Genomic DNA, 25,905 nt, shown 5'->3' on the forward strand with positions numbered 1-25,905 from the left:
CCTGCTGCCAGGTCATCCACCACAGAGCTGCTCCTGCTCCTCCAGCACCCCCAACAGACACTGCCATCTCTTCACACCTCCCTTCCGCCCCACTGTTGCTGTCCCCTCCTCTCACCAATCCGGGCACAGATTGTCATGAGCATGTCCGTGACTGTTTTGGAGTCATCCACCATCACTGTTTTCACTGTCCCATCCAGCATACGGATCTTCAAGGGCCGCTGCTTCTTCTTGTACTCCATGGTGTCCTGTGGGCAGAGTGGTGCACAGTTCCTAGCAGTGGCACTGGCACAGTGTGCCCACATCCCACCATCACACCAACAGCTCCCATCTACCTGGTGCAACTGGAGGGGGTCATAGTGTGCTGCAAGGCACGATGCAAGGCAGCAGGGCAGGCACCCACACCACCTTCACAGTGCAGGCACATCCAACCATGGAGCCAAGGTGGGTAACCAGCTGGAAGGATGTGGGATGGATGCTTATGCTTACCCCATTGCGAAGCATGTAGTAGTCCAGAGCCTTCCCAGCCTCCAGCCAGATCCCTTTCTTTGGGTCTTCATCCGAGAGGAACAGCCCAAAATCATTGGCTGAAAAACAGGTAAAGCCTCTGCCAGGGTAATCCTGAGCAGGAGAGGGCCACCAAGATGCCAGCCTGTGCCCAGGGATGTGCGTTGGGGCAGCCCAGCACGTGAAGCAGTGTCAATGCTGGAGCCTAAACCTAATGAGTGGGCAACAAAGCTGGCAAGCAAGCTTCAAGGTACATGTTTTACCATAGTTATCTATGGAAAATATCATCTGAAGCATGCCTATGCAATGCTGAACTTGGAACTGATAGTCACAACAGAATGAAGAGCTTGGAGATGTGGTTGACAGCTCTCTGAAATCTTGGGTGCACCATGCACCAGCAGTAAAAGCAAGGTAATAAAATGCTGAGGATCATCAGGAAGGGTGTTGGGAACTGGTCTGTAAAACCTAGGCACACCATGTTTTCAGTACTCTGTGGTGGCATGGCCTGAGCCTTGTCCAGGACACAGCAGAGTCTGAAAACAGAGATAATTTAAACAATGCAGCCTTGGTTTGAAGGACAGAGGAGCCAAGACTCTTCTGTTTGGGGCATAGGCTGAAGGACAGGATAAAGGCTTAGAAGGTCTCAGATATAGTTAAGTGCTGTTCACCAAACCGTGCTCCCTCGGGGCTGGGATACCTGGTGAAAGTGCTGCTGCCAGAGCCTGGGCCGTGGCACCCCAGCTCAGACCCACAGACCCCATTTTCATGCTGCAAGAGGCCAGGGCCACGCCTGGCTTTGCCCTGGGAAAGGTCCTTCTCCACCTCTGCAACAACCCTGAGCTGCAGGCTATCTTGGCTTGCTACGTTCATAACGCGTCATCTTGTTGGCAGCTCTCTGCGGGGAGGGACAAATTCCTGAGCTGCCCCACGCCTGCCTGGCTAACGCTGCTGTTAGGATCCTGCTGAACAGGGAGCAGAAAAATCACAGAGGCTTGCCATTTTATTTTTAAATATTTTTTAAAAAAGCTATTTTCAAAGCAAATTCCAAGAGGATGATTCTAAAGCACTGAAAACTGAGCAGCTTGCCCCAGTTCCATATCTTGCGCAGGGAGAGGCACTTCCCGAGACAAAGCAAGAGCAGAGCAGGAAACCTTCACCTAAGCTCCCTCCGTCCAAAGGTGTCAAAAAACCAGGGCAGCTCAGAAAGGGACCCTCGAGTGCCACTGGCTAAGGAGAGCAAAAAGAAACAAAAGCTGCAAGGAACTGATAGGAAAAGAAAAGCTGTGAGCAATTGAAAAGGAACTCGGGAATAAGCAGTTCCCTTTAAGGCTTTCCCCTTGCCTGCCTTTTTTTTTTTTTTTTTTATAAGCAGGCTGGCCCACACCCAGGAGCAGGAAATGTGGTGCTCCTTCCAACACCACTACAGCCCTGCATCCACACAAACATCCAGACCCTCTCCAAAACTGAAAGCTGTGGTCCGCTGGACTGCTGGCCAGCTGGGCACGACTTGAGAAGGCATTTCCTTCCATCCTCAAGGAATTTGCTGCTCCCAGATGTCACTGCACTCCCTCTCCTCTTCCCACGACTCCTGACCTCCTGTTTGCTGCCTCTGCCCCGTGCCACAGCCGCTTTCAGGGGCAGCAGAGACCCAGGAGAGACCCCAAAATCATGTCCCAGAGCTCCAGCCCCCGCATCCACAACGGCCACAAGCTATGTCCGCGTGGGCGTGAGTCACATCATGAGCTCATCAGCCGTAAGCTTAATTTTGAGCCTAGCGGTAGCAGGAAAGTATTAGAGTTGAGAAGGCTTAGCAAGGTAATGGAGCACCAGCACAGGTCTAGCAGAGAGCTGCTGGTGGGGGACAGACCCAGTGGAGGACTACATATCCCCAAAGAAAGGGAAAATTAACTTCTGTGATCTACTAAAGCTCACTACGATCCCTACAATGGTTTAAACTTACCTAGTCCTGGCTTGTGGTGATAGATGCAAGTAGGAGAGAGGAACAGAGACAGAAAGGGTTCAAATTGCTCAACGAGTATTTCACTTCCAAATGTGGTTTCCTACCTTCCAAACCCACAAATTGCTTCTGGGGTGTTGAGAAGGGAGCCCAAGGAGCTCAGCCCTTTGCCTCAAGTGGGCAGGAGGACTTAGAACCTTGCTTCCCTCACCCCCTCACTACCCTGGGAAAGCCCAGAGGGGCAGAGAGACAGGAGAGGAAAGGGAGACCAGCAAAACGCCAGGAGGTAAGCTGGTGTGGCCCTGGCAGAGCAGCCAGCCCCACCGTGGACTTACGCTGTCCCATCTGAGCCTCGGGCACCCGCTCACGGATCATCCGGCAGGCATCGTACACCATGGTGGAGGGCTCGAACTGCATTGTCTTCACCACGTTGCCAATGCTGATCTTCAGTGAGAGGGCAACCATGGTGGCGGCTGGGCTGTCCCCACTCCTGCGTCACCTGCCGGAGGAAACAAATGGGTTAGCTCTGACTGCTGGCCCCTCTGGTGTGCAGGGTCCTTCCTCCTCCTCCCCTCTGGCAGCACTGATGCTCCCCAAAAGCCAGGACCCTGCTTCTACTAGCAAGCAAGGGCTGTACCCTACTCTGGTGAGCCTGCGAGGGGGTCCCACTTCCCAGCCTCGTGCTGACTCTGGGGTCTCCACCCAGTGTTGGGACCCTTGTCTCCTCATCCCAGGCTCCCAAAAACGATTTTACTTGCCTGTGGGAGTGAGAGCAGCTGGTACCCAGCAGAGATGCTGCCAGTGAAGAGGAAGCAAGCACATGGGAACATGCAAGATAAGTCCGGAGAGTGAAACGCAACAGGTTATAATTAAACTTGCCATGACACAGAAGCCACAAGAGGAAAACCAAGCTTTGACCCGGAGATGGCAGGGCCCTGCCCCAGCTATCAGGGCCCTCCACATCGCCAGTGGATGGTGCTGAGTTGGCAGCCTAAGCACAGAGGGAACCAGAGGGATGGAAAAGCCCAGAGACGCTCGGAGAGGCAAGATAAGGGCACCAGACACTGAACTTGCCTGTTAAAAATATTCACCTGGGGAAAGCACCACTCACACCAAGTGAAGCGCTCAGAGACTGGGGTCTATGGCAGCAGCTACTGCACAAACCCACAAAGGAACCTGTGCACAAGATGATGAGCCGAAGGGCAAGGGAACAGCCTCTGCAGGTCTCACTGAGAGGGCACCAGAGCCACATGATACCACCTGGACCAGACCCCAAGCTGGGTCCAGCTTGAAGGACTGCGTAGAGCAGCTTCAGAATAAGCATCCCTCAACTGGGCTCCAAAACACCAGGTTTACTAACACCTAATTAGAACTCCAATATTCTTACAGCACAGTAAAATTGGAAAGAAATAGCAGAAGTAAAAGGAGGCTGTAAATAAGCCCCCACTTGCCTGATGCAGCTTGTAGGGCTTGTAAGAGCCATTTCCTTTGGGTTTAACTGCTGTGCAGGAATTTTCAGTGCTTTCCCAGGTTGCCACGTACCTCTGGGTTCCCTGCGCCAGGTCCTTTGCCCTGCCCCACTGCTCCCTGCCCTTCTCAGCATTCCCAGTCCCTAGCCAGCCCCAACCCAATGCTCTCCAGCAATAACATGCCTTTTCCCCTCCCTGAGAGCGTGTTCATAGGGAAAAAGTCCCCTGCTCTGACGACTAAGGCTGCCTTATCCTCAAACCCCAGCTGGTGGGAAGATGCAAGAGCACTGGTGGGACGCACCACATCTGCTTCTTCTCTTTTAGACTGATCTCATACCAGGCTTCCTATTATGGCTGTCAGGGAAAGGTTACCAGCCACATGCATCCTCAGCCTGGCCCAGGAAGGTTCTTGGGCAAGACTCGCTGGCAGCCTCCCTCGCAACCCAGCGGCATGTAGTGAGCCTGTGCATCCCTGCCTGGTGCTGCCAGCTCCAGTCCCCCACGGAATGGAGTGCACTGGTGCAGGCTGCTCCCAGCCACAGACCCAAGTGGGCTACGGGCTGGATCGGCTATAGATAAAAAGCTCCTGCATCCAATTTTGGCCCGGACTGAATGAGAGGGCAGGGGTCCTGCTGCTGCAAAGCCATAAAGCCATGCTGGCGATGCCGGGTGGGAGGCAGGGACAGAGGAGCGTGCCGCCTCCACCAGCACATGGAGCAGCTCCAGCTCCGCATTCCTGAGCTGTTCAGCAATGTTTCTGTGGAGGCCCGCAGCCCCCACAGGCTCCGCTGATGAGGAATGAAATGCATTTTGGGTCCAAAGTGAGGGAGCCTGGTGGCAGCGGGAAAGAGGCAGCAGTGGCACCCGCCTGTGCCATTGCCATCTATCCGGAAGCACCAGCAAAGCTGCAGAGCCAAAGGGACGAGGAACACCCTACCCTAGAAATGGCTTTCCAAATATTTCCTATTCAAGGCAGGCTGCTGTGATCACAAGCCATATTCTCTATATCTAAAAATATTCTTGGGTTGAGCATAAAGCTGCTTTCCATCCCTCTGCAGGAAAAGGAGAACATGCCACTTCCAGGACAAGGTCAGAAACCATGGGGGAAGGGGAGGGGAGGACGCTAGACAGCAGAGAGGAACTGGGAGCCAGGCCATTTCTACAGCCTCCTCTTGCCTGCCCAAAGCCACTCAAAATCAGGTGCTGTGCCAGAGGCAGCCCTCAGCACACCCCACATGGGGGCCATCGGGCTTTCCAAGACCCTGCAGGAACATGACTGATCAAGCCTTCTGGCTCCTGAGCTCTTAGGAATTGACAGAGCTCAGCAGGGAAGGTGCTCACGACACCAAGGAAACCCTCAGAGGAAAGGGAGATGGTTCGTTTTAATTCTCATATTCTACACAAACAGCTCAGGCTCCAACAGCTGAACTCTGCTGACATCGATGTCTAAAGCAGAAATGTTTTCTGCTGCATAAGACGTATACCTCTTCAAATCCTGGAGAGATTTGTCAGCAAACAGGGCAATTAATCACGCAGGGTTTGCAAATCTGCTGCCTCCTGTAAGGGCACCAACATAGGGCCTGGCAAAACTCTCCCCTCCGGGTGTCACTTGGGAAAGGAAAAGCCAGACTAGACACAACAAATAAGACAATGTGGGAGCCTGGCACTGCAAACCATAAAAATAAAGCAGCGGGACAGTGAAATTCAAACTGTCCTGGAAAGAACAAAACCCCCAAACTGAAAGTCTCAATAAACATACACCAAATTTCTGTGCTGGCTCACCTCCAGAGGAAGCAAACCCATTCTCAATCGGTTATCAGTATGCAAAGGCGGATAAGGCACCAGAGCTGCAAGTCACCAGGCTGTCCGCGAGCCAGCCACATTAACACACTTCTGCATTTTATAGCAAGCTGCGTGCAACCCTCTGCATCACGAGTGTGCTCCTGAGCTGACCCCAGAATGTGGTGGGGTGGCGGTGGTTCTTGATGGGGTCCCACCCCGGCAGAAGCCATCCCAGCTGCCTCCATCTCACCCCATACTAGGTGAGCAAAACCATGCTAGTGGAGATTCCCGGGCTCTGCTTAAAGGCAGGGGCAGTGCAGGCAGGGACAGCTGTGGGCAAGAAACTACCACATCATTGCCAGGACCACTGACAGCGAGTTTTCCATCACGTGACGTAACTGCTATATTTGCATCGGCTGAGTTTAGTGCTGCAACAATGGTTACAGAGAAGGAGTTGTATCTTTAAAAAAAAACCCACACAACCAAAATTCAATAGCAGCCTGCTGGCACACTTACAGCAAGCTTCCAGAACAAGCTGCAAATCTTCAAACACAACAATTTTGCCATTTTAACATGGTCTTTCTACAGGAGACTCCGGATGAGGTTTGGGTTTGCAGTTTGTTGGTTTTTTTCCTAATGGCAGTGCCAAATTTCACTTGGGAAAGGCCCCACTCTGGACCACCCCCAGACGGGAAGATAGCTGCAGGAAGCTCTAGACCAGCTGCGAACCACCCCACTGCTGGGGTTTTCTACAGGCACAGGGCTGCTGGCCTGGCCAGTGCAGCTGCTGGTACAGCCAGGCTGGTACCAGGCCACTGCGATGCCTGCCAGCAGTGGCTTTGCTGGCACATCGGTGTCTGCACAACGGCACAATGAACCAGGTCAAAAATTAACCTGATAAAAAGCCAGACCAGGCTGTGGCTGGGTTCTGCAGTATGGGGCCAGTATATGCAGGCACGGCAGGCACTGGGGCTTGGATTGCTTAGCCCCGTGCTGATGGGAAAGCTGAGCTGGCAGCTCTGCCTGGTGACCGCGCTGCATGCTGCTGAGCCCCTTCAGGCCAGTTCCTCTTTCCCAGCTGCACGTCCACACTGGACAGGAAAATGGTTTCTTCCAGCTGAGGTTCAGCTTACTCCCGGGGACTGTGAGCAGCCTGCAAGACCAGACCCAACCCCACAGCACCCCAGTGACCACTCAGCTACTGCCCATGGCTGAGGCAGGAGCATCCTCTCACCCCTGCAGGGAGGACAGCCCTGTTTCCCCTGGGAAATGGGCAGGGGAAGAGCAGCAAGGCCGGAGGATCACGGCCTCAGCCTGCCTGCCTGCACGCTCACCAGCACTGAGGTGAAGCGGCTTTGGCCAATAACTGCCAGTGCTTCCTACCATCCCCTACCCTCCAAAGGCAGAGGGCACAAATGGTGGCAGCCCCCGGCTGCCCACCACCGAGGCAGGCACAAGGCTGAGCAAGGGCAGGACCTCACCCACAACCCCCCTGCGTCCTCACCAAGCCAGTTCTCAGGCACAGCACCACAAATGCAGCGCTTGGGCTGCAGAGAGCACTCTCACAGCACCTAAAGACCACCAGGTGCCCCGATCCAGGCATCCACGCTTGCTAGGGCAAGTGACTCGCCCATCACTGTGCCACTGGCCAGGCAGAAAGGGAAAAGAAGAGGGGAGTGTGGCTGCATTTTGGGGGGCATTTCTCCACCCAGCAGCCAGCAGAGCTCAGCTCTAGAAAGGAGGGTGCTCCACAGGTCCCTGCTCCCTTTTCCTCATGCTTCCTGCTCCCCATCCCCAAATCTGCTGGGACGTGCCACTTCAGGATGCACCGAACTCCTGCCACTGCCCCTTGGCGAACAAACTGCAGGCTTGGCTGGTACTCACTGCACACCATCACCTGCTCATTTAGCACCGGGCGGGTTTCACCCCATGGTTGGGGCAGGGGGGCTGGGGTGGCAGTATCAGACCCTTTACCAGGCGACTCGCAGCCTCTGGCAAAGCTAAAGATCCCAAAAATATTTCCCCTCCCCTTCTCAGCAGTGAGGCTCGGGGAGAGAGAAGAAGGGAGTAAACAATTATTGCTACCAAATATGGGTCTAACAGCCAGCGATGAAGCCAGAGCAGAAGCATGTAGACATCCTGCCGGCACATTCAAAGGGCCGGGCAGCTCGCAGGGGCGCGGGCAGGATCCGGAGCGAGTGGGGCCGAGCAGGGAGGAGGCAGAATGGGGCAGGGTTTCCCCTGCCTGGCTAGCCGCTCCAGCGGGGCACGGCGGGACCCAGGCTTCTCCCCGGCGGCCGCCAGCCCTGCCCCGCAGCACCCCCGCCAGCGGCCTGTCGCGGGGGCCAAGGCCAGCTCCGTGTCCCGGGAGGCTCGGCAGGGGCGGCCGGGCGCCCCCCCGCTGCGGGGGGCCCGTCCGCCGGCGTCCCCACCCAGAGCCGCGCCGCAGGCCGGAGACACCCTTCCCGGCTGGCTTCCCCCGCGCACCGGCAGGGTGGGCAGGAAAGGCGAGGCCACAGCTCGCCGACGTACCCCGGCGGCACCGAAGCCGCCTCCCCGGTTCGGGGGCCGCGACCGCGGGCAGGCTTCGGCCGTCTGGTGCCCAGAGACCCCCGAGGCAGGGTGCCGGGCCGGGCCTGGCTCAGGCCGCGGCCTGCAGCGGCGGCCGCCGTTCTGGGGCAGGGCAAAGGCAGAGCCGGGATTAACGGAGCCGGGCCCAGCCCGCTCGTCTCGCCGGTGCTGTCCCGGGACGCCGGCGGGCGCCGGTGCCGGGGTGCCGCCAGCCCCGGGGCGGCGGGGCGCACCCCAACGACAGGCCAAGGCGTGACCAACCCCCGGAAGCCCCTGGGTCACCGCACCCGGGGGAGAAGCCTCGGTGGAAGCAGGGCCCCCGGTAACCGGGACGCTACTTCCCCCCCCCGCCCCGGTATGCGGGGGGGGGGGGGGGGGAGGGGTGTGTGTGTGTGCTCCCCAGAGGACATCCGTTTCCGGCAACCCCCCGTGAGGCAAAGTGCTGCTGGTCACCGGGACCCCTCCCCCGTTACTGTGACCCCACGTCTCCCTCGTCCCCGTACCTGTGTGCGGCCAGGAACAGCGCAGCGGCCCCGCCGAGGCTGTGCGGAGCGGGGCGGCACCGCCCGCTTCCCGCCCCACCGCCCCCCGCCACGCATGCGCCGAGGCACGACGCGCCGCCGAGCGGCTCGGCACGGCACGGCCCCGCGGGGCTGCGCTCCGCCCGGTGCCCCCCGGCATCCCGGCCGCACGGCCGGGGCTGCGCGCTGCTCCGTACCCGCGCGCCTAGGCCCTGCGCCCCGCGGCTGGGCACGGCCCAGCGCCCGCGCCCCGGGGCCGCACTCCGCCGCCCGATCGCAGCCCAGGGCCTGCGCCCAGGCCCGCCGCACCCCCGGGGCCCGCGCACCCCTGTCACCCCGCGGGCGCCCACGGACGCGCCCAGCCCCCCCCCCCTCCCCCCCGCCGCCGCTGCCGCCACCGCCGCCACCGCGCGCTCCCGTGGCCCACGTGTCACTGGCCAATGGGCGCCCGCGCCGCCGCGCATGGGGCCTGCTGGGAGGCGGTCGGCGGCCGCCGGGGCGCTGGAGGCCGGGGGGGGGGGGGGGCACCGGTCCCTCCCCTCAACCCGGCCGCCCCACACCTACACCCCCGCCGGCCTCTCCACCCCGGCCCACGCCGGCGGCCTTCGGCAGGACACGGCCCACGGCAAGGCCGCAGCCCCCGCCAGGGAGGCCGGAAGGTCTGGCGCGGCGCTGTCAGCCCGGCTGTGCCCTCCCGCGGCTGCGGCGCTGTCGGGATGCGCCCCCCTTGGCCGCGGTGCTGTGAGCCCGGCGCTGTCAGCCCGACCCCAGCACGCCGTGCTGGCCCGGGGGCCGGCCCCACCGCTGCGGCCGCGGAAGGCTGCCTGGCTCCCCTCGGAGCGATGGGCACGGTCCCTGCCCCAGGCGGCTCCAGCGTACCCCACTTCTGCCTATGCTTTCGCCCACCCCTTGCTGCCCACCCAGCACAACCTTTTCCGGGCAGCCAGCCCTCGGTGTCCAGCAGCCAGGGCCCAGCGCTCCCAGTGCTGCCCAGTGCCCCCGACCCGCTGGCCAGACCCCACTGGCCATGCAGGGCTGCCCCACACACCAGCAGTCTGCTCCCCGGCAGCCCGTGGCTGGGGTCTGCCCTGGTCTTCTGGTTTGGGATGGGATTTTTTTGCCGTTTGATGGTTTTGCTGGGTTTTCTGTTTCTGTTTTTGGTTTGGTTGTGGGTGGTTTTTTTTTTACTGTGACACCTGCCAGCTATATACAGATGTTTCTCTAATAGGGAGGTATTATTGCTGCCCTCCTATTCTGACTGCATGAGCCATGCTTTGGTTCAAGCATCACCAACAAGCAGGCCTTGTTGATTACAGCCCTGCTGTGTAAACCATGAGAACCACACGAGGCCACATCATCTCAGGGACCGAAGAGTCTAGGGTACATCTTATCAGGAGATAACGGCTCCAGCCTGAGCTGGGACAAGACAAAACTAAAACTGCTGCAGCTGCAGAAACACCAAGGGGGGTTTGACTACCAGTCTATCGCTTCACATATAAATGCCTGTAGCCTCCACCACCAGCCCATTGAGCTCTGCAGCACAGCAGCGGGCGGCACTGCAGTGAGCTCCCACTCGAGCCGGGACACCTCTCAGAGCTGGTCCTCAAGGCTGAAAGACTCTTCACCCAGCATCTGATACCTACAGCAAGGTAAGTGGCATCTTACATTCAGCCTGAATCTATGTTGTATGCTGGTGACACAGATATATACATATATAGAGAGATATATTTCTAGCTATAGCTTAATTATTAGAAGTGTAATAAGTGTACAGTGTTTGACTGCTGTCTAAATTGTTGTTTAAATCATCAAGTCATTGCCAAATAACTGTTTTAATTACCATTCAATGACTGGTTAATCACCATTTGATTACTATTTTGTTTCCATTCAATTGTTGATTAATTCTCGTTTAGTCATTACTAGAACTCTTTTAGTTAACCCCACAATGATGACTTCTCTTAGTAATTTGCCTGCAACAGGAGGCTGGCCCTGCTGGCTGCATACCAGTGGTGTGCACCTTCAGGCTTCAGTGGAACAGCTGGATCATACACAATTTCTGCAGCAGAAAGTCTGTCGCCCTTCCAAGTAGCCTTTGCTTCCAGAGGCTTTTACATTCTGGCCAGATTATGGCTGCTGTGGGTGGATCACAGTTGTCTGGTGGGGAAACTGGTGTGGTGGGGCCACCACTGCTGGTCTAATAGCCTTGTTGGGAAGTACTCATGGGCTGGTCATTACTGCAGGGCTGTTGCTGTTGCACGGGGAGACTTTGTTTGTAGGGTCTGAGGGACATCTCAAAGGACTGCTGCTGTCCCTCCCTGTGCCTGTGCTCACTTTGGATGTCCTGCTCAGATGTGGCCAGAGGAACTGCCTCTCCTGACAGATGAGGATCTGCTTGACTTCCTCCTGAAAGATGATGGTCCCTACGCTGAAATCCCAGGGGAGGAGAAAGGTCTCCTGCCTGGGGAGGAGAAAGATCTCCTGGAAGGCTGTAACCTGCTAGACTCTGAGGTGAGTTCTTTGGGAGGAATTGATGCTGTGTTGTAATTCAGGAGCTTTGGCTCCCTCTTGAGTTAAAGCTTTTTTTCTGCAGCTTCGGGACAAGGAATTTGATGACTTTGTCAACTCCCTGCTGAGGACCTTCGAGGATGGACCAGACTTGCTGCAGGGTTGTTCACCTAGCAGCAGTGACAGCAGCATTTCTGAAGATCAGCATCTGTCCCATAGCCTTGACAGCAATTTGGCCGGCATTTCTCAGAACTTGTACACTGCGCACAATGATCACAACTATTCCTTCCATCAGGACTGGTCTATGCCGGAAAGCGTGATGTCTGACATAGCAGAAAGAGATGTTTCCATTGACCTTGGTAAGTTGTTTTGCATGGGCTTTTTCTGTCCTGGCTACGGGCAGAAAAGCAGTCCCACATTGGGGCTTTTTGAGTGGGTGCCAGGCAGCAATGGAGGTAAGTTTAGTGGCTTTCTGTTGCCATAAAATTGTGTTTTCACATTACTCAAAGCTGGTTGATCAGGTGCTGCCTCACTGAGGCCCAGTGCTTGACTCTTACTCCCTTCTCCAGGGACACAGAGGGGTTTGACGGGCAGAAGGCGGGCACGGAAACGGAAGTCCAGTTTCCCCACTGCTGTTGCTGTAGGTGCCGGACAGCAGCCTGGATGTGGAGTCATCACGCAGGTACTGACTATCATGTGTGTGGGCCCCAGCCTTTGCTTCTGCTTACATCTCCCCTTCTCTCATGGCTTGGCTCCTGTGAGCAGTATCTCTGAGGAAATCATGATGCTGCTTTAAGAGAGCTGATCCTGGTTCTGTGTGATTTCTGCATGCCCTCTCTGCCCTGATATGGTCGCCTTTTATTTTGCATTCTCAGCGGGTGTATTTTTGCTGTTTTCCAGTCTGACTTCCCAGAGCTGGTCCTGACAGTGGAGGAGAGTCAGCTACTGAAGAAAGAAGGTGTTTCATTACCACTCCGTCTGCCCCTGACTAAAGTGAGTCCTTGCTACATACAGCCTGTCACTCCCAAACAAACTTGGACCACTTGAATGCTTCAGCCAGAGTAGGGGTTTGAAAATGCAGGATGACACCTTGGCAAGAGCACTGGTGCCCAGGCGCTGTGTTCAGGGCAGCATGCAGCAGCAGGGCTTTGTGTCCTTTTCCTCCTTTTGAGGACTGGGGGCTGTCCACATGCACAGAAGCCTCTGCTTTGCTAATCAGGCAGATACAAAAAGCAATGAGACCTGGCCACTGTCAGACTTCCCACGTATGACTGCTTGCAGGAGGGAGTTACGCCTCCAGCCTATTTTTTCCTGCTTGCCTAGTGCCTTGTGAGCTTTGTGCTTTTCATCGCCTTTAGGTATGCCTCACTTTTGCTCTACTGGAAGCTGGTGGCCTCATCAGCAGGCCAGAGTTTGCCTTGCAGCTCATTCAGTGGCGTGGGGGGGACAGAGGACAAAAGCATGGAGCTGTGCACTGAGATGTATGCGGGGTTTGTGAGGGTTGGATTGCCAGTGCCCTGGGGTTGCTGCTAACAAGAAATTACCCCGTAGGCTGAAGAGCAGGTTCTGAAGAAAGTGCGTCGGAAGATCCGGAACAAGCAGTTAGCCCGGGATAGTCGTCACAGAAGGAAGATCTACATAGATGTCCTGGAACGGAGGTATGGGCACACAGCAGTGTCACCTGACACTGAGGGGACAGACAGTTCTTTTAGAGATCCTTGGCAGAATGATGATGGCACTACATCGTAGTTTCAATTAAACCTTTGTTTTCTTAACATATTGTGATTAGTATAGCACAGAATTTATAATTAGAATAGCACAGGATTTCTACAAGCAGAATCAATGTAGTACAACCTATAAGCAGCATAATACAGAATTTATAATAAAACTTTACTTAAAATGTGAAGTTGCCGAGATCCTAATACAGCTTAACTTATGATTTCTAATCACCTGAACTCTCTGCAGATCAGGTCAGCTCTTAATACATGGTTTGCTGTATCAATATAATGATCATAATCTAGACTCAAAAAATGATACAAAGGAATACAAATTACTTCCCCAGGCATGGGAGAAAGCAAATGATGGTGGGTGTCCCTGGTCTGAGGTGGTCCTGGCTCTCACTGTCCAGTGGCAGCTCCAGTCCAAGTTCCTCCTTAGGACTTAACTGCTTGATTTTTATGCATAGTTCTCTGTGTGCTGTTACGATTCCCTGCTCTGTGACAGGGTCATCAACAGCTCTGGGCTGGCCGGGTGCCCGAGACCTTCAAGACCAGTAGAGAAGGGAGTAACCAGCCTGGTGCCCAGGGACCTTGAGGCCACTAAGGGGGGGAGAAAAAATCAGTTTGGCTTGTCTGTTTGGTACACAAGACCTTCAGGGCCTGATAGCGAGGAGACTGAAACAACTATGTCACCTACAGTCACAGAGAATGGCTGCCCAGCTCATAAAATGGAATTAATTGTGCTAACAACATTGCCAAGGACATGGAGCAGGGGGCACCAGTCACAAGCAGCTGTGCTGTGCCACTGCTGGGGTCTTGCTACCCTAGGCAGAAAGTGAGGCTGACCCTGTGGAACAGCAGCTCCTCAGGGGGCTCAGAAGCTTGGGGCATACTGTTCCCTGCTCTCTTACACTTGAAGATGGCCCAGACCTTGCTTTGTTCAAGCCAGGTGCTGGCCTGCCAGATCCAGCACGTTTCCCAGGTCAGGCTAGTTTGCCATACAGCCTGACATCACAGATCTGCAGGGCTGCTGTTCTGCTAGGAGCAAGCATCCTTAGGGATTAGTCTGGTCTTCTCTGCAGGACTGGCCAGGGCTCACCTCTCCCCAAATGTGGCAAGGGGACTCTCTGGGCTTTGCTCTGGAACACGCCAAGAGCAATTTTATCTGCCCCAGCCACTCAGAGGTGATGGCTGCTTACCTGAGGAGAGACTCTGGTGAAGTTCCTGCTGTCAACTAAAAAAAACCTCTCTGTTTTTCCCCTGTACTGCTTATCTTTCCTGGGAAGGGTGGCAGCCCACACAGCTCAGAAGAAGGAGCTGGAGAGGAAGGTGGAGGTGCTGCAGAAGGAGAACATGTGAGTCCTTGTTGGTCATGGCAGGAGATGTGGAGGGAAGGCTTTTCCTCTTGGGACTGTGGCCTCCATGGCTGCAAAGAGGGGAGACAGGAGTGTGCAGCTCTTAGTTCAGCCACTGTATTAACCTACGCTGCTGGCTCTCCTGCAGGTCACTGCTCGAGCAGTTGCAGAAACTGCAGGCCTTGGTTGCAATGTCTACCACCAAAAGTACCATCAGAAGAACCTGCACCATGGTGAGTGGCTTCAGCCCTGGTGTTTCTGAAGGGTTGTCTGCTATCCCTGTGAGTTTGGGAGAGGCATTTTTTGCAGCCATGTTGCCTATTCATGTCCTTTGCCGAGGTCTGTGCTGTTCTTTGTTTCCAGGTCATCATTTTGTCTTGCCTTATTATCTCCCCTAACATCTGCTGGATTCAAAGCAGAGACCCAGAGCTGAAGCTCAGAGGTGAGTGCCCAGGGGCTGAGGCTTGTCTCCCAGTGGAGCACTGCCTCCCATGGCATAGCACCTTCCTCAGAGACAGCCTGAACTTCGGGGTGCCACCAACGCAGCAGCCTCTTTCCAGGGGTGACTGCTAGGTTTGGCTTTGCTGACTCTCCTCAACTCCATTGCAGCCAGGGGCAGTACAAGAGCTGGAGGAATCCAGTCCCTCTTGGAGCACAAGCTTCGCAGCTGTGCTGCATCCTCTCCCCATCTCCCCTGGGAGAAGGCAGCTCTAGTTGAACAGTTTGTTCCTCTCTTGTGGACTCTGTGGTGGCTTGTGCTCAGAGCAGGACAGTAGAGAGGCTGGGAATGACAGGGCTGGCTCTCCCTCTCTTGCAGTGCTGTCCCAGAAGATCGAGCAGTTCCCAAACGAGGTAGAAACTGTTGTGTGTGAGGATGCTATGCTGGAGGATTTCAGCCCGGAGCCCGAGGACCCCTTGCTATCTGGCAGCCTCAGTCAATCACGAGAAGAAGGGTATTACCCACCCAGCACTGACCCTGCATGTTCATGCAGCAGCAGCACATTTTCTGATCCTCCAGCAGCAGCAGGCTTTGAGCTGGGCTTTCTCCACCAGCTTCAGGAGCCGGACTTCCAGTGCGACCCTTCGCAGGCAGCGGTGCTGGCGGTGTTAAAAGGCAAGAGGCAGGAACGGGTGGAATATGCTGCTGGAATTGTCGTTGTTTAGCAGCACTTGCCAATGAGATGTGACCACTGCTGCTTCATGCTTCTTGGGGTGATGCAGGGTACCCTGCTGGGCAGGGACAAGCAGCTGCATTAACATGTAATCTGTCAAAACAGATTATTTGGAATACCGTCCTGAGTCCTGGCAGCTCAGAGGTTTTACCAGGGAGTCATTCTGATGCTCTACTCCATATATCTATAGGAGCCCTCTATCTGATGGGGTGGGAAACTCTGGGAAATCTGCTATAGCTGCTGATGTGACCTGCAGCCCTGGCTGTGTCCCATGGCTCGCAGGGATGGGCTGTGGCAGGGAGGGTGAAGGTGGTTGGGTCTGAGGTGCCCATACTTGGTCCGACTGGGTGCAGTTGGTGATGGAGGCTGCTGCTCTGTTTTTCCCTGCCCAGGCAGAGGTGAATAGGCCGAGTCCTGTACTTCTTACTGTATCTAGTGGCATCTGTTTCTTGTCCCTTCCCCTTAATCATGTCGTTTTGCCTGATTTCTAGCTGTGAGAGAGTTAGTTGACCTTCAATGTCCTCTGAGGGAGTGGTGCTACCATTGCAACAGACCTTGCATGTTGCCTGTTCCTGCTAGCTTTTGAGCCACAGGCGCAGCTGCTGTCCTGGATAGAGAAGGTAATATGAAGTCCCTCACAAGCCATGTGTGCTGTTTCCCTTCCACAGAGGCTGAGCCTTTTATCTGTAGCTGTTCGAGTGGAGATCCCGAGCCTCAGGGAGAAGACACATCTCGAACCTGAGGAATGGAGGTGCATAGAGCAGAGAGCAACAGCGCTGCTTGCTGTTCTGAAGGCTTTCCTCACCACAGGATGGTTTCAGAGCTATGTCCTGGTGTGAGAGCTTTGCTGTGCTGGCTGATGATGTAGTTTCCCAATTCTGGTTGCTCATCAGGGCTGAGTAGAAATCCTTTTAGCTGATGAGTAGTGTCTTTTCTGGAGTGCAACTTAGTGGTACCTCCTGAGCATCTCTCCTTATTCTGCTTCATAGAATCATATCAGATGGTTTGGGCTGGAAGGGGCCTTTAAATGTCATCTAGGTCAACAGCTCTACAACAATAGATTTAGGAATATCTTCAAGTAGATTAGAATAATAATAATTCTCTTACTAACAACACGTAAATAAATACTAATGATGCATGACTGTGTCTTCTATGGTCATTTTGGTGAGGGGCTGGGCTGCACAGTGGAGGCTAGAGGCTGTGCCAGAGGCTGGGAGCCTCGTGGGGGGGTAGGAACCCGAGGAAGGCTGAGGGATGATGGCTCTTGCAGCCTAATGAAAGGGAATGTGGGCTGCCATCCTTTCCCAAGGCTGCAGCCGTGTGGAGGGGCTTGTTGCAAACTTGCAGCATGCTTCAGGGTGGTTGCTCTGCTCTCACCCCCCTTCAAGGGTGCCAAAACCACTCTTGAACCACTTTTGGAGACAAGTGGCTGTTGTGAGCACCCAACACCCACGTGTGACCAAGCAGATAACGGAAGCAAGAGGCTTCCCCAGAAGGAAGTGTGAGGGGCTGGTGTCTGCCCCCATCGCTGCCGTTGTAACGGGGAGCTGCACAATTGCAGGAAGCAGAGCAGAGCCAGTGTAGTGCAACAGCCCCCTCGGCCGGGAGCCACGGGGGGGCCCTGGGTGCTGGGGGGCTGCTAAATCAGGGCTGGGCCCTGGGTTTGGTTGTGGTCACTGGGTCCCCTAGGGAGGCACTAGCAGACCCTGAGCTCAGCCTGCGGAGCCCAGCATGGGGTTTGGGGACCTTCAGCGAGGTGATAGGTGCAGGCAGCAGGTGCAGGCAGATAGGTGCAACCCACCCTGGAAGCAAAAGGTGCTTCTGCAGGTGAACAAGATATAAAATTGAACATTGTGTCTCTGCACCAGGAGGAGAGACAGCCAAGGGGTGGCTCACCCACAGCCCCTGTCTCAGGACAGGCAGCAGCATGCTTTTAACAGGATCAAGTCACAGCTCTGCCCTGGCCAGGGCAGGCAGCCCACTGGCATCCCCAGAGAACCTCTGGGCCTTTTTCCCCAGGAGGTGCGTGCAGTGGCAAGAAGGTCTATGACCCCGTCTTGATTTTCGGGGGGGTTTGTGCAATTCAGGGCTAGGGTGTGTCATTCCACTGATGTCACCTGGCATCCCTGGCCCAGCACTAATCAATACTATACCAGTCATCCAAAATAAGACATGGTGGTGTTACCAGTAAAGCAGGGAGCAGCCACTGGAGCTGGTGTTTGGCTGGGGGTGATGGGCTCAGCACTGTGCTCTGCAGCGGTCTGGCTTGCTTGGCCAAAGGTCAGGAGTGGAGACAGCTCAGACAGAGCAGGCAGGGAGCCAGGCAAACACAGTGGGATCCTCATCAAACGCAGCTGAACATGCTCCAGCTGCCAGATGCTGCGGGCACCAGCCAGCTCAGCCTTTCCACACAGAAAACTTGTGGCAGAGGCTGGGATATGACAGAGCCCAGAGCTGGTGCTGGTACCACCCTGCGGACCTGTCTGCACTGGGAGCTTTAGGGTTGGTTGCTCCATGGTCTCAGCCCATGCTGGCCCAAGGCTGCTATTTTTCATGGCTTTCTGTGCTCTCATGCTGGTCCCACAGAAGGTGGCTCTAAGCCAGTGCAAGGAAGGAAGCCCAGCCTGGGCCTCACGCCTTGGGTTAAAGGGCAGTGATGATAAAAATGCCTGGAATGAGTCCTTCTGCCAAGGAGGCTCACACCTTGTTTCCATCAAGCAGAGGAGCAGGAGGTGCCTGGTATTTCTGCTACCCTCCTACCTCTCCTTGCTGCAGACTCTCCATGACATCTTTTTCCCTTGGATGCCACAGGCATCAGAGCACAGGCTGTGTGAGCACTGGCGCTGCTTGCATGCATGCACAACCCTGCACTCTGGTTAGCTTGATGTTACAGCTTGACTTGGGGGTCAGTGTTATGGTCTGACTTAACAGTCAGTGTATGGTCCAGTTACAGCTTGCCCTCCCGGCTGTGTTCACTTTGTTATCCCCAAGGTCAGCCTGTCCTGCACTGATGTCCCCAGAGGAGTCTGTATCAGCAGCACAGGAGCATGCCAATAGACCAGAAATATGAGCCTTTCAGGGCAAAACATTCTGCTCAGTCCTTGGCAAGTCCCATATGGGTGTTGCCGAATGGAAACCCTCTCATTTTTTTGCTTAGTGACTCCTCAAGGGTTGGTGGTGCCATCTCCTTTCCAGAATAATGACACACTGAAAGTTACAAAATTATGAAACGAAATTTGCCTCCTATTGCCATGGAGGGCCTGGGCTGTATGGCCAGTACAAAACACTTCCTGATTACAGCTTTAAAGGAATCAGGTTTTCCCTTTTTTTTATAGGAGTCAGGGGTTTCTTGGAGACATGGGAATTTCAGTCGGTAAAAGTAAAGCATCTCCTCCTTTTCAAGGGAAAACTAAAACGCCATGTTAGGATCCATCCTATTTTATCCACTAGCACCAGCTGCTGGATATCAGTGGAAACAGAAAAACTAGCAGAAACCTGAGCGCCGGGTTAAAAATGCAACTGGGAACACCGCAATGGAACCACTGCCTCACCCCAGCTCCAGGAACCGGGCACCTCAGCTCCGTGGCTGCTGAGCCCCCATGGGAGCTGGTTGTGTCAGCACCACTTTGGCAAGTTGTCTGAGGCAGAAAGCGGAGAGGTTGGGCTGGGATGCCTGGAAAGAAAACCAAGCAGTGCCAGATGCGTCCTTCCCCTCTTCATACTCCCTGGCCATGCAGGGTGCAGAAGGGGCTTGGCCAAAGTCCCCCTCGTGTGCGTTGCTCAGGGACGTGGCTGTGCTGAGGGCTTTCTCTGTGAATGGGCTGTGTGGGAGCTTTCCCCACCCATGGGGCAGGAGGGCAGCTGGCAGCCAGCCACTGCAGTGCATCCGCTGGGGCTGGGAACGGGAAGCTGCTGGCTCTGCAAAAGCCATTTGTGGCCGCCCCGTGCATTTGGGCGCCCAAGAAACTTCCTTTGCTCTGCTCACACATGGAAGGCTCTGCCTGGAGCCTGGCCTGCCTGCAACCCTGGGATATGCTGCTCACAGCATCCCACCGAGGCTGTGCCTCATCCCGCTGCCTGGTTTGCCCCACACCCCTGGGGACATTTGGGAGGGAAGCCACGGGACAAGTCAACCACAGCACAGCAACAGGTTTGCAGATGCAATGCTGCTGTACACTGCCAAGGAGGGGACACGGGCAGCCCCCATCCCCAGGGACCCTGCTGTCTTCAGTGGTGCTGCAGGAAGCTCCCACAGGAGGGTGGCTGCAGGGCAAAACGAAGCCTGTGGGTTTGAGGCAGGACAGAAACGAGAGCCAAGCCCTGCATCCCCACAGAAACCCTTTATTTTGCACCTGGTGCCCAGCCTTCTCGCCAGACTGAACTTGCCTGGGAAAGCATGAACCTGTGGGCTGAGAGCTGCTGAGATGCAGCACGTCAGTGCAGGCAGAGCCTGGCTGGTGGAAGCGCAGTCTTCTTGTCGTCCTGAGCCTCCTGGATTTCTCCGCTTGCTGTTATTTTATCCGGGTGAAAACGCTGGTGCCAATCCTGCAGAAAACCCCAGATCACTGTGGTTCACCCACCCAAGGTCACCTATGCTGTGGTGGAACGTACAGAGGGGAAACCCACGAGGTGACACTGTGTTCCGCACTGGGTGCTGCGCGGGATGCCCCCGGCTCCGACACCCTCTAGTGGAGGCTGCACCGGGTGTGGGCATCGTGTTCTGCTCTCTCCCTGCTGGGAAGAGTGCAGGGGGAGTCCTGGGAGGGTTCGGCTGGGGCCAGACCCCATCCTCAGGTCACCCAGCCTGGGGCACATCACAGAGATGCTTCTCAGCCCCTGTTCATCACTGGTGACAAACATATTTCACCCTCCTGGCCCTGCCATGCCTCATTCCATGGGATTTCTCCCTTCTGCAGCCTGGGGTGTAGGAAAGCTTGACACGGAGTGGCTGGGAGCCAGTGCTCACCGGGTGGCTTTCCAGTCCTCGGCAGGGTTGTCAGCTGCCTCTCGCAGGAGCCACAGGGCATGGAGGGTCTCCTCCCCGTTGGTGCCCACGTAGCACTGGCCCAGGAAGACGGTTGTCTGTGCTGTATCTGAGTCTGGAAGGAACCGAGGTGTCACGAATCAGGGTGGAGAGGCATGATGCCTGCATCCCGCTGGCATCCCTGCTGCAGGGTGATGGCCCCCTCCTGCCTACCTTGGAGCTGCCAGTGCACAGTGAAGGAGAAGATGGGCTGCGAGATCTGCCCTGTGTCCTGCTGGGACCCCTTCAGTGGTGAGGTGAGGATTTCGGAGTTGTCAGCAACAGGCCCCGGCAAGTAGGAACCAGAGAAGCTGCCATCCTTGCTGAGGACGGATACAACCATCCGGCAGCCACCGTCACTCCGCCATGACCCAGACAGAAGGCACTGCAAGGCGAACGCTGTGGCTTGGGGTGCTCTGCCAGGCAGAGGGGACATCCTGCTCCCGTCCCACCACCCTGGCTCTACCTGGGGATGCCTGCAGCGGTGATGGATGTGCCACAGATCCTGTGTGAAGCTGGTGCCACCTTGGCACAAGCATTACACCTGTGGCACTGATTGCCTTCAGCCCAGCTGCTGCTCTGGGCTGTAGCTGGTGACACCCAGGGGAGAGCGGGTCCTCCCCATGCTAAAGCAGAGGGTGCACGCTTGGTGGGAAAGCAGGGTTTCTCTGGGGCATGGCTCCGTTTGCCTGTCTCTGGATGGATTCCCACAGCGAGGAAGATCATTGCAGGAGCAGTCCCTCCCTCCCAGCCTCTTCACAGCTTCCCTCAGCACTGCATAGCGCTGGTCCCATCAGCTGGTCCAGGCGCCCGGCTGAGCACCGAAGCCTCAGCAGCGGCCTTTCAGGTCTAGCAGGGTGCCAGTGCCACGCCCCCATTGTCACCCACCCCCATACCTTCCTCTCCGCAGGGGTGACACACGCCACCAGGGCCAGGGCAAGGACCAGGGTGAGGGCACTGCTCCCCATGGCTGCGGGGCTGCACAGCGCCCAGCACGGCTCGCTCCCGGCCCTGCGCCCTGGCCCCCTTTATAGGGCTGTAACCGGAGCCCCACAGGCACCCGGCTGGCAGCAGCAGCAGCAGAGTCGGTGGCCTGGTGGCAGGGTGCCCAGGACAGGCGAGGTGAGGAGGTCTCTGTGACCTGGGCAGTGCCGGAGGAACGCGGAGCCGAGCACGGCTGTGCAGAGGGGTGGAAGCGCAGGCTTTTTTAAAAGCCCTTATAGCAGCCTGGAAAGCATTAACTGCTTTCCTTTGGAATCCACCTCCTGTGCATGCAAGGCTGGAATTTATTACCTGTTTAAATGTTTAATCATATCCTGCTTTGCTGATGCCACTGCCTGACCAGGGTGTCACCCAGGTGGTGCCAGGAGGTTCCTGACAGAGGCAAGCTGCAGTGCTGCACCAGAGGGAAGGCTGGCCCTGCCTTCTTCTTTAGCAGGGACAACATTTTCCCAGCATCTTCTCGATATCAGCTGCTGATTTTGCTGCTTTTGCTTTTACAAGAGTTAGAGGAAGGAGTAACCACAGAGGGGCACTGGAGTCCAAGTGGTCGTGTTTGCCAAACACACCCAACATGCTAACGAGCCTTGTACTTGCACCTCTTCCTCGTATTTCCTGCACTTAGGGGCTTTGGATGTACAAAGCACAGCATGTACTGTCCCAGCGTTCCTCAGCTGCTTCTCTGCTCCCTGAGCGCCTGGAGCAGGGATGGGGCTGTGTGCAACCGAAAATTAAGGTAGGATTCAGCTGCATAAACACATGCTGTTTCCAGGACAGCAGCGTTGGGTCACTGGATGGCAGCAGGGCTGAGATGTGTGTACTGGGAGTGGGGGAGTCCCACCCTGCCGTGGCACTGCCCAGCTCCCACCATGAGTCCTAGCACACTCAGGGACCCCACTGCTGCTGCTGCTGCTCACCGCCTCTTCCTCCGGTCTGCATGGCCCCAGAGGCTGGGGTGAGTGGAGAGGCAACAACCCCTCTCCTGACACTTCATTTCCCCTTGTTGTCTTTTGAGTCCCAGACTCACAGGCTAATCATAGGGGTCTGATAAATACCCCCCGGGGGATCTCTTGCTCTTGCTCTGGATGCCGTGCTCCATTTCAGCCTGACACCAGCCCCTGCCTTTCTGCATTGTTTGGCAGGGACAAGCCGCCCTGTTTGAGGTGCCAGGGAGGTAGCAGTCACCACTCCACGTCACAGCACTGTGCACCCTCCTCACTGCAGCTGGGCCAGGCTTAATGAACTACATGGCTAGTGTGCTGGCATCCCCAGAGCTGGGTTATATTTGTAACAGTTCTGCAAGAGGCTTCATCTTCACCCATGGACCTGCCAAAAACTTTGTGGTGCAAGAGCTGACTAAGCTTGGCAGGTATCCACAGAGGCAAATAGAGTAGCCCTGCTGAAATGCAGTGGCAAAGAAGAATAAAATTCCTGGTTGTAACCCAGGAGGATGTGATGGGGTGGGATGGGATGGGATGGGGTGGGGTGGGGTGGGATGGGATGGGGTACAATGGGATATGATAGGATGGGGACTTTAACTGTTCACATTTTACTTCAGGTGCCATGCAGTGCAAGGGAAGTGCTTTACCAACGTCTCGCATCTACTGATGCTGTTAGCTTCATCACACAACCTGCAAAGCACAGAGCCCTGGGACTGGAAAGGTATCTGGTGGGAGTGAATATGAAGGCACTGCAAGGAAGGTAGCTAGATTTGGGATGCTGATGCCACCTATGCCACCAGCAGGCAAGTGGGGATTGATGGTGCAGGGTAGAAGACTGAGTTAGGCTGAGGTGAGAAATGGGCCCATGGAGCTGGGTGGGCAGAATCAGGGAGGGATGCAGATGTCCCTGAGGAAGGGCCGTGGTGAGTCCTCACCTCTGCAGGGGTACCTATGGGGACTGAAGCTGCCTCAGGGAGCAAGGGCAGTTTTTTAGAAAAGAAGACCACAGCTGATGTGATTTTTAAGTTTTATTTTTATGTGAGAGGCTGGTTTTTCTTGCCTTGTGGGGCCCAGGCTGCAGCTGGAGCAAGATGTCATTTGGTGGGCAAACACACATCCTCACAGGGTGGGAAGAAGCTCTGCAGGAGCTTTCCTTTCGGAGTGCGTTTGCGTGTAAAGATGTTTCTGCCCACCCTGTAGGAAACAGAGAGTTCTTGTGGGACAACCTGTAGACATTGCCCACTGAATGTGTCAGTGCCAGCAGGTGACAGGGATGTCCCTAAATACCCCCCAACTTGTCTCAGGCAGCTGCTGGATGCCTCTGGCCAGGGCAAGCCCCTTGCCAGGAGACATTAGCATCCCCACTGCAAACCCATGCTGGGGTGTTCCCACAGGTGGACCCCTCACCCAGGGGAATGCTTGTCCTTAGGGGTCCTGAGGAGGGCCTCTCTGTGGGGCCACTGCCCCCCACATCCCCCTACTACCTTGTGGCTTTCCAGTCCTCCTCGAGGGACCCAACAGCTTCACGCAGCAGCCACATGGTGGTCAGCGTCTCCTTCCCACCTGTGTCCACGAAGCACTGCCCAGCGAAGGCGGTGGTGGCATCTGGGGGAAGCATTTGGTGGGCGGGTGGTGGGAATGGCACCCACACTCACTGGCTGCTTCCCTCTCCCTGGGGTCCTCCTGGCTGCAGCTGTGTTCATGCTCCAATGGCCGCATGCCCACCCAGCCCATGCCAGGAGGATCCACCACCCACCCTGCCCATGCCCAGTGGCTCCCTCGAGTGAGACAGGCTCTGTGGCACCACATCCCCCATGCCTTCATGGGGTCCAGACCCACTGCAGTCACCTTGGGCTGCCCAGTTGGGATGGGTGCAAAGACACTGAGCAAGAAGGGGCTGCCCTATGCAAGCCCAGGATTGCCCATTAGCCCCAGACTGGGCAGGTGCCGCTGCCACCCTCTGCTTAGCTGCACCAAAGCATCACCCAGCAGACCTCCCAGAGGAGGAAAAATCCTGCTGGTCGCCTGCACAGCTCCCAGTGCCCCCAAAATGCCATCCCCAGTTGTCCCAGTACTTACTGGAGAACTTGTCCCAGCGCACAGTGAAGGCAAAGGTGGGCCAGCCCCCTTCGCTAGGCTGCTGCTGGGCACCCTTCAGGGGGGAGGCGCAGGCACAGCCACCAGCGAGGGTGACCCGTGTGAGGTATCTCCCCTGGAAGTCCCCGTTGTCCCTCAAGACTGAAATCTCCATCAGTGAGTCCTGCTCATTCCTCCACAGCCCGCTGAGGTGACACTGAAGGGACACAGCCATGAGCCCTCTGACCCCACACACAGTGCAGAGGGGACCCCATCCTCCCACTGCCCCACAGCTGAAGCCACAAGCCCTGCTGTGAGCACAATTGTGGGGCAAGGCTCTCCTTGTCCCCGGTTTGGGGAGATGCTCCCCCAGGTGCTGCACGCTGCTGAGCGGGCAGTGCAACAAGAACAGCACATCCCAGCCCATCAGTGTGCGTGGTACACCCAGACGCAGACCCCATGGGAGGGGATGCCCTGCACACTGTTCCCTTCGGCATAGACCCTGTGGGAAGGGATGTCCCATGAATCATACCCCTGAGCCCAGGCTCCATGGGAGGGAATGACCTGTGCATGGTGCCCCTGTGGAAACAAAGCTTTGTGGAGGTGGTACCAGCTGGCTGGGGGTGACCCGGAGATATCCTGCCTGTTGCCTGGACCAGGTGCTTGGAAAGTTCTGCTTCTCCCAGCCTAAAATAGCATTTAAGAGAGAACCTCTGGCTGCCCACGCTGCCTCCCAGTGCCATATCTGCCACATCCCCATCATCACCTGTCCCCGTACCTTCCTCTCCGCAGGGGTGACACACGCCACCAGGGCCAGGGCAAGGACCAGGGTGAGGGCACTGCTCCCCATGGCTGCGGGGCTGCGCAGCGCCCAGCACGGCTCGCTCCCGGCCCTGCGCCCTGGCCCCCTTTATAGGGCTGTAACCGGAGCCCCACAGGCACCCGGCTGGCAGCAGCAGCAGCAGAGTCGGTGGCCTGGTGGCAGGGTGCCCAGGACAGGCGAGGTGAGGAGGTCTCTGTGACCTGGGCAGTGCCGGAGGAACGCAGGGCTGAGCACGGCTGTGCAGAGGATGGAGGCGCACATCCACTGCCCAAGAGGGTTCTGTGTCTGCCCACAGGAGTTCATCATCATGGCAGCCCCCTCCAGCATGACAAGCTTCTGCTGCTGTTTCTAAATTGTTTTTTCTCCTGACTGTGCTAGGCTTTCCCTGGGTCTGGGAGCCGCGGCTATCACTGCAGTGGGACCTCTGGGGCACCCTTGAATTAATCCCTCTTGTAAGTGAAGAAGAGCTTTTCTGGAAGATATATAGATATT

At 56.3% G+C, this 25,905-nt stretch overlaps 4 protein-coding genes across 6 annotated transcripts in view; 1 reads left to right on the forward strand and 3 right to left on the reverse strand.

Annotated features, from left to right (window-relative positions):
• The window catches only part of TLN1 (talin 1), a 35,470-nt gene extending 26,357 nt beyond the window's left edge, over positions 1–9,113 (reverse strand). For 2 of the 3 annotated variants that reach the window (XM_056324350.1, XM_056324348.1), the window contains exons 1-4: positions 8,787–9,113; positions 2,797–2,960; positions 487–584; positions 116–245 (exon numbers count right to left, since the gene is read on the reverse strand). In XM_056324350.1, coding sequence (XP_056180325.1) covers positions 116–245; positions 487–584; positions 2,797–2,926 — 358 coding nt within the window. In that variant the 5' untranslated portion in view covers positions 2,927–2,960; positions 8,787–9,113. Of the gene's footprint in view, positions 1–115; positions 246–486; positions 585–2,796; positions 2,961–3,219; positions 4,715–8,786 lie in introns of those variants that run through there. The other variant, XM_056324349.1, reaches the window with a different exon arrangement.
• A 2,145-nt stretch (positions 9,114–11,258) lies between these two features.
• Positions 11,259–16,656, forward strand: CREB3 (cAMP responsive element binding protein 3; the record flags this gene model as incomplete). The annotated part of the gene is made up of 9 exons (XM_056323694.1): positions 11,259–11,309; positions 11,392–11,665; positions 11,876–11,988; positions 12,207–12,299; positions 12,858–12,964; positions 14,311–14,379; positions 14,528–14,612; positions 14,743–14,821; positions 15,197–16,656. Coding segments are annotated over 9 exons (1,218 nt in total), but the record flags the coding sequence as incomplete, so codon positions are not given.
• Positions 16,657–19,802: 3,146 nt separating this feature from the next.
• LOC130142430 (avidin-like) lies at positions 19,803–21,542 on the reverse strand. Its single transcript, XM_056324354.1, has 4 exons — positions 21,471–21,542; positions 20,749–20,959; positions 20,518–20,650; positions 19,803–20,096 (listed from the first exon to the last, which is right to left on the reverse strand). Exons 1-4 carry the CDS (start codon positions 21,540–21,542, stop codon positions 20,063–20,065), a joined length of 450 nt encoding a protein of 149 aa, XP_056180329.1. The 3' UTR covers positions 19,803–20,062.
• A 1,597-nt stretch (positions 21,543–23,139) lies between these two features.
• Positions 23,140–25,620, reverse strand: LOC130142432 (avidin-like). The gene is made up of 4 exons (XM_056324356.1): positions 25,369–25,620; positions 24,594–24,807; positions 23,999–24,119; positions 23,140–23,708 (listed from the first exon to the last, which is right to left on the reverse strand). The coding sequence occupies exons 1-4, from the start codon at positions 25,438–25,440 to the stop codon at positions 23,609–23,611; spliced, it is 507 nt and encodes a 168-aa protein (XP_056180331.1). The 5' UTR covers positions 25,441–25,620; the 3' UTR covers positions 23,140–23,608.
• Positions 25,621–25,905: the final 285 nt, after the last annotated feature.

This window comes from Falco biarmicus, chromosome Z, assembly GCF_023638135.1.
Source record: "Falco biarmicus isolate bFalBia1 chromosome Z, bFalBia1.pri, whole genome shotgun sequence".
NCBI lineage: Eukaryota > Metazoa > Chordata > Aves > Falconiformes > Falconidae > Falco > Falco biarmicus.